We start from the raw sequence: 11,435 nt of genomic DNA, 5'->3' as shown, positions 1-11,435 counted from the left end.
ATGAGAAAGAGCTGACTGCCGGTTGAATAACTACAACAAATTTTTACAACCACTCCATAGCACAGATCACAGCTAGTCATGCTCTCTGCTTATACAACACACAGCATGTAAACTATAGTTAAGGGCCAAATGTAGAGGCTATTTCAACCCATGCCTGACACTGTTGTTTCACCAAGTTGTCATGTGCTTAAAATTAGGTAAGTATTTAAGGATCGCAAGGAACTGGGGCCTGCATGTTCCTCGTAAGACCATACAATGGCAGCAAATATCAGTGAATAACTCACTAACTGCAGATACCAGAGGAAGCTGCCAATTACGTTTTAGGTTGTGTCGTACATGTGTTGTGACGGTTGGAGCCCAGGATAAATAGGGACACTCAGGCAGGTTCCTGGCGACCAGAGCATTCCCATGTTCCAGGAAATAAGGAGGGAGAAGGGATGCATTGAGATCTGTCTCTGGTAAAAGAGAGTCAGTGGGCTGAGGTTTGAGCTCACCGTGCACAGCTAATTGCAAGGACGAAAAGGAAAAACCAAAGCTTTTAGAGCACACAGTACTTTTGATGGGTGAACATAGGACTATGCTCCTCCAGTTCTTTCCCCATTTTGCACATGGTGCTTCTTCACAGACCAGGGATAATGACATATCCCTTCACAGCCCTCATTTCCCAGTCCCACTGGGTGCCTGGTGTGTGTGTACTTGGCTGGTAACACTGATTGCCCCCAGAATCAGCACTGACACAAGGAGGCTACGTAGCTGGGGAAAACACAGTTTTAGTCAATGTTTACTGGCTGTCTAGAGTTCTCTGAACTTAAAATCTCACAAACTAAGACAAAATTAGGCAGCCTTAAAACACTAGTTGTAAAAGGATGCCCCCTCCTTCCCTCCCACCCTACCATGCCAGCTCCTGATGCAGCAGAAGAGTGGTCAACTTTTCAGCTGCAAACGGCTGTCCTCAAAAATGGGTCTTGGAAAAGCATGTGCCAAGGCAGACTAGCAACTGTAGCTTTCTTGCACTGTTCCGAATGACTGACGGCTGCACTGCAAGCCACTATTTGGCGTTAGGCGCACCCAAAACGAGAAAATTCTGTAATGTGATTACAGTTGGAAAGTGCTTATTTAAAAACAGCACCTCCTTACTCAATAGATCTCTTTTATAGGTATCTAGACAGATCTGCTGAACGTACTGACCTAAAAAAGTGACTGTTTCATTTTCTCCCTATTAGACCTGCACAGTCTCAGCACAGTTGGTGGGCTGGATTCTATTGTTGGCTAAATTCTGATAGCAGTTTTTGCTTTTTTTTTTTAATCGTCATGACGCATGATCAAGAAGAGAACCCAGCTTGACTCTCTGATCCCTAGGGAAGCTTTCTTTAGGCAGACCAAAGATCCACTCTTTAATTTTCACACTGAGGAAATTTATTCTGGAGTCATCAAGACACAAATAAGGAACCCAGCATGATTTTTTCCAGAGGATAATCTCTCTCATGCAGAATATACTTAACACTCAGACTCCTGTTGGGCTATCCAACAGAGGTTTGAAAGCTTCTGGTGCATTACTTGCCTTCAAGAAAGGTCATAACAAGGTGCAATATTAGGAACCATACCATGGAAGCAAGAAACTCTGGAGCAATTTTAATCTATTATAAGAAAAGGGAGCATCACCGGCAGTTGGAAATGCTTAATCAGTCTGTGAAAGACTGCACATAAGTTGCAAAAAGGAGCACACAGGTAGAACCAAGGTCATCATGGCATTGCATAGCCTGCCAATCTCATGCTCTTTACACTTTGCTTTCTGACTGCCAAGCCTAAGCTCACTGGTGGCAACAGCACATGTATTGGGGCCCTGATCTACAGGTTCCAGCAACACATATGATGTGGCTTGGAAAACTTGGGGAAAGAGGGAGAATTCTGTTATTTCGAAATAACTAAGCTAGTGTCTACACAACACAATCACTATTTCAAAATAATTTCAAAATAGCGGTTGGCTTATTTCAAAATAGGTAAATCTCATTCCACAAGAAATAGAGCCAAAGGGCTGTGTAGACAGGGAACAGAGCCTATTTCAAAAGAGGCTCTATTGTGTGTAGATGCTGTATTTCAAAATAGCCGTGTGCTATTTCGAAATGCATTTGGCGTGTAGCAGCATTATTTCGAAATAAGATCTTCCGCACTCTCTCTTCCGGAACAGTTAAATTTGAAATAATGCTGCCATGTAGACATACCTTATGTGACTACTGAAATATTCAGAATCGAGATACAGCTGGCCCATGAGAAGAGCCAGTGTGGACCCAGAGGAAAGTCACTGTGAAAGGGGTTATTCAGCAGAGGTGGACAAGTCGTTTTGTTTGGGGTGCCCAGGGATGGGAGTTAGGGCTCAGCTCAAGACACTGCCCCAACCTTCCAGAACAAAACCCACATCATTTTGTGTCCTATATCACAACCTTGTAGCCGACGTCCAGAGAAAAGCAGCAGCTTACAAATGAGCAGCCCCATCGACCAAATGGCCAGTTAAACAGCTGGATACTAGGCTTCTTGCGCCTTCATATGCATATGTCACTGGCACCCCGCAAAAGGAGACCTTGGGAGTACAGACCTTGCAATGTATCGGCTTGTAGCTGATCTGTTCAGACAGCTGGAAGGAGAATAGCTGGGGCCGCCGGCTGTACAATCCAACCTTGCTGTTCAGAGAGAAGGAAACAGAGACGCATTACAATTCATTCCGAGCCAAGAATTTAGCTGGAATTCACGAGACACTCAATCTCTTATTGATTAACATACAGGAGGTGGCATGCAAAGTTCACACAGGGGTGAATATGCTTTTCGTGAGCCTGGACGCTGCTGGTGCCTCAGGAGAGAGAAGGAAATGACTGACCGAAGGGAGGGCTGGTTCGGCACTGGGGTAAAAAACCTTCTGTACATTTAACTGGGTATGAAAGAGCTTCCCAAAATCCTCCTCTGAGGAGAAGGTAGGGTAGCAAACTGACTAACAAAGGAGACACAGCCCTCAACTTGCAAGCTGTCTCAGTGTGCGTAAGACAGTGTAATGTGTGCCAGTGCCTGAGGGCCCCACCACGGCAGCTCTATGGTTAATGTACCAGGTAATCCCAACAAGTGACCTGCCACCATGCTACCAAGGAAGGCAAAACCCTACAAGGTCCCTGGCAATCTGACCTGGGGCAAAATTCCTCCCTGATCCCACATATGGCTCTGAGCATCTGAGCAGGAACCAGCCAGCTGAATGCCTGAGGCTGCTTCATAGCCTACCAAAGCCCTGTTATGGCAGCTGTGAGGATGCCCCGTGCTCCCTCACATTCAGACTGACTGACTCAGGTACGTGCACACAATTAAATTGTCCTTGAGTGGCACATGAAAGAGGGAATTAAAATCAAATGAACAAAGCCCTGTATCTCGGAGTTGCAGGTGGTAAGAGTGCAGCTCAGTCACTCACCTGCCAGCCCAAGTGTGTTACCGAGTGAGCGAGTGGAATTTGATAGCGTGTCGGTGAGCTCTCCCTTCACTCAGGCTGTCAGTTGGCCTGCCGGTGACGGCACAGCCCCATCTGTTCCCTGTGCAAATAAAACGCTGGCGCAGTCGCAGTCCAGGAGTGGGTGTCACATGCCTGTCTGTCAGAGGCATCAAACATCCCAGCCACAGGGTGAAAATGAGCGCATTCAGTCACTGCGAACATCTGGACAGCTAACAGCCTGATACAATTTGCCGACAACTGGATTTGGTCTTGCTGAAATCTAACAGAATATTAGCTGGACACTGAAGTTGCACCTGCATTTCTTCTGCATCTTTTCTTTTTTAAAAAAAAAAAATTCTGCTGGTTTCCCGCTTCCCCCTTCTGCAGAGCCTGTCTCGCTGTGGGAGTTTTGACAAGCCACCTTTTCAAATAGTTTTCAGTGTTAAAAAATGCACATAAACTAGCTTGCTTGAAAAGAGGCACTAAAACCAAAACATGTCAGAGTGGAAAGGTGCTAAAAAGTTGAAGCCGATCTATACTGAACCTAAAGAGCAGAAGGTGTTTAGCATTTTGCAGAACTTTCACTTATTTGGGAATTTAAAAAAATCCCTGTTTAACTAAATGAATAAATAAATAAAATGCCCCCTTGAACATTTTTAGTTTAAGAGATCCTGGGCAATGCTCCCCCCAGCACACTAACATGCCATGCACACTAGCATGAAGCTGAACCTACACAATGAATGGTATTTTATTCCCTGCCACAGCAATGCAGTCTCCAGAGAAGGAACACTTGTAGTAGCATAAATACAGCTCACATTCTCTGTTTGAAGGCACTTGTGCATTTCAGTGAGAGCAGAGTGACAGGAAGAATCAAAGAAGTCCTCTTACGGTTGTTCCCTGCTTTGTTGATCATGTTTCTGAAGCTCACCTTTCACTCTCCTCTGGGGCTCTGCCACCAACATGTCCTGCTGGGCCAGACCCTCTGGTCTCCTCCAGACGAGGCACAGATTTCCAGTTACTACCAGTGTTCCCTGTAAACTGTGCATTTGTGCGGCCGCTTAAGAGAAATTCAAATGCCTTCCCCCCAGCTGATTAGCAGAGCACTCATAGCTAAGTTTTGTTTTTCCTAGTGGTGCACATTTGCACATGCCTTGGTGCACAGAGAAAAAATTAATCTGCACTTGGATGGAAAAAAATCCATACATGGATGGAAAAGGTTAGAGGAAACACTGGTTACTGCCCATCTGTCAAGCATTACAGACACTGATCTAGTTCAGTTTCAGGAGGGCTCAGTTATAACACTTCAGCACCCGGGAAACCAATCCTCCCACAAGGGACCAAAATCCCAAATAAATCTGTGTTGCTCCGTGTAAAAGTTTTGCATGGAGAAAGCTTATAAGGATGCTCACCCTCTTTATCAATGAAAGAGATGCACAGTGGTTGCACCCACCCTCAAATGACAATTATTTACAGTGGGCTATGTAATAAACTAAAGTTTTAAGTGTAAAGAGTATGATTAAATGGCTAAAATTAAAACAGATCAGAAGTCAGTTACTAAATTAAACAAAAAATGCTTAGCTAGTTCTAATCCACTAAGAAACTTGCTACATGCAAACTCTTATTGTAAATAGCTGTTATTATCTCAGGGAAAAACTTCAAGTCAGAGCTGATCCTCACTATGACTTGGGTCTACCACTTCTTCAAAGTGCTTTGTATCCCTGTGAAGTGGGCCACACAGTTTTCGACAGCCAGCTGAAGACAAAAGACTTTTGGCTCTCCCTTGCTTAAACAGACTTTCCCCCAGGGGAAGAGCCCTTTGTTCTGCATCCCATCTTCATCCCCATGGAAAAAGACCATGTTCACGAGGTACTCCAATGCCAGGTGGCATGGACATATGTCTTTTTAAGACCAACCACAGTTTGAGCTTACTGGACAAACAACCATCCACAGGTCATTGGTTTGAGTAGTGAGTCATAAGGTATCTGAAGTATCCCTAATGGTGCTCGTTGGCATATTTAGAATGATACACAGATTCACGCTTCACACAGAAGAATGATATATGTACAAAAAATAGGATATACACATTCAGAAGACTGAAACATTACCAGCATTATGTTATCTGAGGTATTTTGTTTAAAGGATCTTTGAGTTATGTATATTTATATTCATAAGCCAATTTTCATAAAGCATGGAGATGCTGCGAAAAACAGTGTTTGAAATCTTCCATAGAATCATAGAATAGTAGGAACTGGAAGGGACCTCAAGAGGTCATCAAGTCCAGTGCCCTGCCCTCACAGCAGGACCAAGCACCAGCTCGATCATCCCTGTTAGATATTTATCCAGCATGTTCTTAAATATCTCCAGTGATTGAGATTCTACAGCCACGCGAGGCAATTTATTCCAGTGTTGAACCACCCTGACAGTTCAGAAATTTTTACTAATGTTCAACCTGAACCTCCCTTGCTGCAATTTAAGCCCATTGCTTTTCATCCTATCACCAGAGGTGAAGGAGAATAATTTTTCTCCCTCCTCCTTATAATACTCTTTTCACTACTTGAAAGCTGGGTATGTCTCCACTGTCAATAAAAACCTATTCCTGGCTGATACCAGATGACCCTTGTTTGGGGGCTGTGGTAGATGTTCAGGCAAGCTTTGGGGCCCTGCCACCTTACAAGGTCCTAGAGGCTGAGCCCAAGCTCCAACCCAACCCCAAAACATCTACACATGTACCTAAGAGCCCCTTAAGTCCAAACCTCATGAGCCTGAGTCAACTGGCACAGGGCAGTCATGGGTGTCTATCTGTAGTGTAGACACATCCTACAAGTAGGGTCATAAATTCAGCAATGCCCTTAAACAATGGCTCACATCTATACCAACGTTTAAATGCTTCACTAAAGAAGTACGGCATCAAGACTACACTTGAGTGCTTTGCTGGACTGGGGTGGGGCTAGAGCTTGTGCTGTATCTCTATACATGCCTACCTTGTTGTTGAATGTGGAACTGCAGCAAGAATGCGTTACCCTTCTTAGAGTTAGAGTTAATCTAGTGAATGTGGGTAAGAGTAGCAGTGAAGCTAATGGTGGCATGGCTATGGCTAGCTGCCTAATTGGACAGCCAGGGTCCCTGGCAGGTTTGTGCTAATACTATTATCTCCAGCAGCTATGTTAAAGTTACACTTGAACATCTGTATCAATGCACCAAGTGTGTAACGAAGAGCAACCACATTTTTAGAAGAATAAACTCTTGATTTCATGAGCCCTATTTGCAGAAATGATCTTTAACAATGACTCTCCATTTCATAATAGTTTTTCCGAATCATAGAAGTCAGAGGTGGAAAAGATTAGGCAGTACATTTGCCTAATAATATGGAGACACACACCTCATAGAACTGGAAGGGACCTTGGGAGGTCATTGAGTGCAGTTCACTGCCCTCTTGGCAGGACCAAGCATCAACCCTGACAGTTTTTTTTTTTGTTTTAAAAACTCCATTCACCCCATATGGCCTCCTCAAGGATTAAGCTCACAACCTGAAGTTTGACAGGCCAATACTCAAACCACTGAGCTATCACTCCCAACACCAGCATAGACATCTCCCTATCATAATGCTCCAGTGCTTTGTGTTACGGCTGTTTCTCTCTCCTCTCCAAGAGAGGTCAGGAGCTCACTTACAGCTTCCGTTGTACTTTCACTTTTCCTCACATGAACAATGCCATCTACTAATGCAGTGATATTGCTCTGCATTTCTACAGCACCTTTGATCCAAGGGTTTTACAAACACCATTCAAGCCTCAGAAGCATCAAACTGAGAAACATTATAATCCCTGTTTCAGGGAAGAGGGAGGGGACTGAGGTACTAATAGGGGTTAAATATCTTACCTCAGGGTTACATAGAGAGCTAACAAGAGAGCCGGGAACAAACCCTCTGGCCCCAATTCTAACTGCTAAAGGCAGATCTGCCCATTTGGCCTGAATGCACCAAGGCCATATCCCAAGCCCCAGCCTCTTGCTCAGGCTGGGAAAGAGACAGCCTGCAAACAGCACACACACTGTGATGCTTCTAGCATTCGACTCTACAAACCATGTGCCACGTGAACGACAACAACCAGCTTTGATTCTTAAAAGTATTGTTCTCGCATGTGAACACAGTCCAGTGGGGACATGTAGCAGCTGTGGATACAAGTATCTCTTAGCAGGGAAACAGTTTAAGTTGTAAGCACCGACTTAACCGGAGATAAACGGGATTGATTCACTCGGACGAAGCCCCGAGCCTGCTGGAGCTATGCCATATACTGAGCTGCTAAGTGACAAACGTAGGATGTGGAACGAACTTGTGCCTGGGGCCAGGAAGTGATACAGGAAGGGGAGGTCAGAGCGCCCATCTCTTTCACCTGTTATGAGTCAGCCTGCGGAGTGAAACTGCCACACTCCTCGTCTTCTGCAATCGTTCCGGTTAGTCTACGCTACGCGCCCCCATCATTCTAAGATACGCAACTCCAGCTATGCAACCGGGGTAGCTGAAATCAACCTACTTCCTGCAGTGCCTCCTGTTTGGAAAGGTCAGCGGCTGATGACCTCCCTTTGACACTGCTCACTCTTCTTGTCCTGGTGGAGTACTGGAGTTGACAGGAAAGAGCTCTGAGGTTGATTTAGTGTGACTAAGCGGATGCAATAAATTGACCACTGATGGCTCGATCGCTGCAGCGCCAATCCAGAGTGTAGTGGAGACAAGCCCCCGGGCTCACCTCAATACAAGAGGGAAGGAGGTGTATGGCACACAATTGCCTTGGGAGCATCAGCTATTCAGAAGCAAAACAGATCCCAGTTCAGCCACTGGACTCCTCAGTGAAATCAAGCCTATCGAACAGGAGGAACAATCCAACTCATGCAGAGTGTTGATAGCCTGGGCCCAGGAACTCAAGGGGTCTAGGGTTTGGTACATGAAAGGCCCACCTGTGAGATGAATTATATTAAATATGAGCACTTCCCTTTGCATACAAAAGCACATAAAGCTCCAAGTGATGGAAGATCTACCACCACTCTTTGGGAAGCTGAACCAAGTACCACCTTGACTGTTAAATTACTACTGGTTTTTGCTAAACTTCAGATTACAGCTACTGTTTCTCATGATGTCTGGAAAACATCAAATTCCTCTTCCCTGCATAGACGCTTACAGCCTGGGTTCAAGAGTTACCTAGCAACCTCCTCTTTGATCAGCTAAATCGACTGTGCTCCTGAGGCTTCTTTCTATAAGGCACGCTCTCCAAACCTTGAATCATTTTTTTGTAGCTCTTCCCTTCGCCCTCTCCAGTTTCTCAACATCCTTTTCAAAGTGTGGACATGAGAACTAGACAAAGTATTCTAGCAATGATCTCTTCGATGCTGCATAAAATGCCTCTGCTTGAGCCACATCCGTAATCACATGCAATGTAGATCATCAGATGCACGCACATTACTGTGCTTGCAAACCAACTTGCTGTTTGAAATAATTTGACCCACATAGTTTTAGCCAGGACTCTTTATGAAAAGCTAGCTCTAACAATTTCTATGTGGCTGATTTTAAATGCTTATATGCAAAAAATATGTCTATGGACTAATGCCTTTTATACAATTTTTGGACTCTTCTAACATGTGGTCTGGCAAGGAGCCATGCCGTTATATGGACATTTAAAACTGTCAAGAATTTAAGGATTAAAAATGTGCTACGATGCATGAACAGTGCGTATTTCACCCGAGGGATTTTACTACAAATAAGTAACATCCTAAATACAAGAGTATAACAACCCAGAGTCATTCTTGTCTATTGCAGACATTAGAAAAATGTGTAGCTTGAATTTTTAACTGATATAGAACAAAACCCAATACATCAATATCTGGAACGGAAACATTGCTTCGTGGGCTGCTTTCCTTTTAGAAAGCTGTCTAATTATTTATCAAAACTGGACCTGCTCTGAAAACTATTTAAAAACCGCCTAAATATTTACACCCTTGGAAATGGTCCACTGGTTACATATTGCTCTTGGTTATAAAAACTGCACTATTATATATTAGTCTTTTAACATATAACACTCTGGAAGTGGGCTTAAGATGCTGGAATTTCACCTCAGAGAAATGCTTTCAGTCTCAATTTTTTAAGTGTTTCCCTTTCACAAAAAGAATTTTTAAAACACATGCAATATTATTTTTTAAGACATAGGGCCACAATCTGTGGATGCAACCCTGCAGGTGGATGCAGACAGCAGTGCTGGACCAGATTCTCAAATTTGCTTACTGAATTTAGAACCCATTCTATCACAGAACCCCTGAAATGCTCAGCTGGAAGGGTACTTATGAGGGCATCTAGTCCACCCTTTTGTCCTGAGGCAGGATTATGTAAACCTAGGTCACTCTCAGCAGATGTTAAAGGATATAACAAATCCTGAGCACCCGTCCTCTGGAAATCAAGTCCTCTACAGGTATCTCAAGTCCATCACTCAAAAAGTGAGGCAATCCAAAACCACAAAGTTTGGGCTGCTCGTATTTAGTGCTTACACGCACTTTTCATCTCAAAGCACTTCAATTATTAACGGACGGTACCAGCACCTCTGTAAGGGACAGGTTATGCCTATTGTGCAGATGGGAGAACAGAGAAAAACATTTCATGTACCTTGTCTAAGGTCACACGGAAGCCGGCACAGGACGGAGATTAGAATTTAGCAGTACCAGTCTCTCAAGACTTTGTTCAAAAAGGGTGGCCCAGGTAAGCCACAGCCACTGCAAATGTTGCAAGGTATCCACAGAATAAGCCCATCCACTGCATCACACTTCCGTCCACTTCAATGGCATCAACACAGCAGGGGCCGCATTAATTTAGTAAACAATGGTAACGACTTTCTTGATTCTTCTCACTACTCTTGCTAAAAGAACCTGCTAATGCTGGTGATCATGGTGCAAACTCTTACACAGCGCTTGCCCTCACTTACTCAGATGGCTCTGAAAGACTCTGATGCCTCCTCACTGGCGGGTCAAAAAAAAAAAAAAAGGCAGTTTAGCGCTGACGGTCAGAGCGTGACAGAAATAGGATGCGGACTGGACAACGTCTGCCGTGCCTCCTGCCCATCCACAGCATTGCGCGTGAAAATGAAATCAGTGCAGGACCTTGCAAAATTTCTGCACCTGGGAAACAGGCTCTTTCAAGATCTAGAAACACAAAGTTGTGGTGATGGGTACATCTTGACAGGAAGGGCCAGGGCTCCCAGGTGTAATTAGTTACACAAAGAAAGATCAGGTTCCAGTCTGGGCCACTCTCTAAATGGCATGCACCTCCCAGAAAGTCAGGAGCCACTAGCTGATTCAAAAATGGGTCTAACTTCAAATCCAGGAATCAATACTGCTCTTGGGTCTGCATGGGGTAAGTCACATCTCCCAGATTCTGCCTTCCCCCCCATAATCAGGAACTCGGCTGACGCACAGCTGCAAACAGAGGCCTCCCCGTGTGAACGTTCAGAAGACGGCAGTAAGCACAAAAATAAATAAATAAATAAATAAATAAATAAAAAGAGCTGCTGCAGATAACATCAAGGAACTGCACATTAAGGAGTTTTTAACTGATTACACACAGCACAGCCACAGTGGGCTTGATACTTTATATCTTGCAGAAGGGGCCACTGTTTATCTATTTTTTAAATTAATGATTTTGTCCATCTGAGGCACATCATCTGTAAGAAAATACACAGCCCATGTAAAGGGTCTGCTTCTCTTAATGCATCATCTGTACCTGACACTGCCTGCTCTCGCCGTTCTCAGCGTTATCAAGCAAGTGCGCTGAAAAGTGATTGTTGTACCTAACCCAGCTGCGAGACTCGGCGCGTCTCTCCGGAGGGAACAGGAGCTGTCATGTTCATTAAATGCATGATTACAGCTATGATTAATAGTGGGGTTGAGAGCCTAACTACTTTTCTTTCAATCCTCTGAATGACTCATCAGCCAGACT

At 44.3% G+C, this 11,435-nt stretch overlaps 1 protein-coding gene across 1 annotated transcript in view; it reads right to left on the bottom strand.

The window, feature by feature from the left end:
- Nucleotides 1-11,435, bottom strand: part of ZC3H3 (zinc finger CCCH-type containing 3) — a 369,370-nt gene that overhangs the window by 113,879 nt on the left and 244,056 nt on the right. Inside the window, exon 6 of the mRNA XM_074986583.1 lies at nucleotides 2,594-2,678. Within this exon, the coding sequence (XP_074842684.1) occupies nucleotides 2,594-2,678 (85 nt within the window). The remainder of the gene's footprint in view (nucleotides 1-2,593; nucleotides 2,679-11,435) is intronic.

The sequence above is a fragment of the Carettochelys insculpta genome, chromosome 2, assembly GCF_033958435.1.
Source record: "Carettochelys insculpta isolate YL-2023 chromosome 2, ASM3395843v1, whole genome shotgun sequence".
Taxonomy (NCBI): Eukaryota; Metazoa; Chordata; order Testudines; family Carettochelyidae; genus Carettochelys; species Carettochelys insculpta.
Note: the sequence above shows the minus strand (reverse complement) of the source record. Positions and strands in the feature narration are given on the sequence as shown.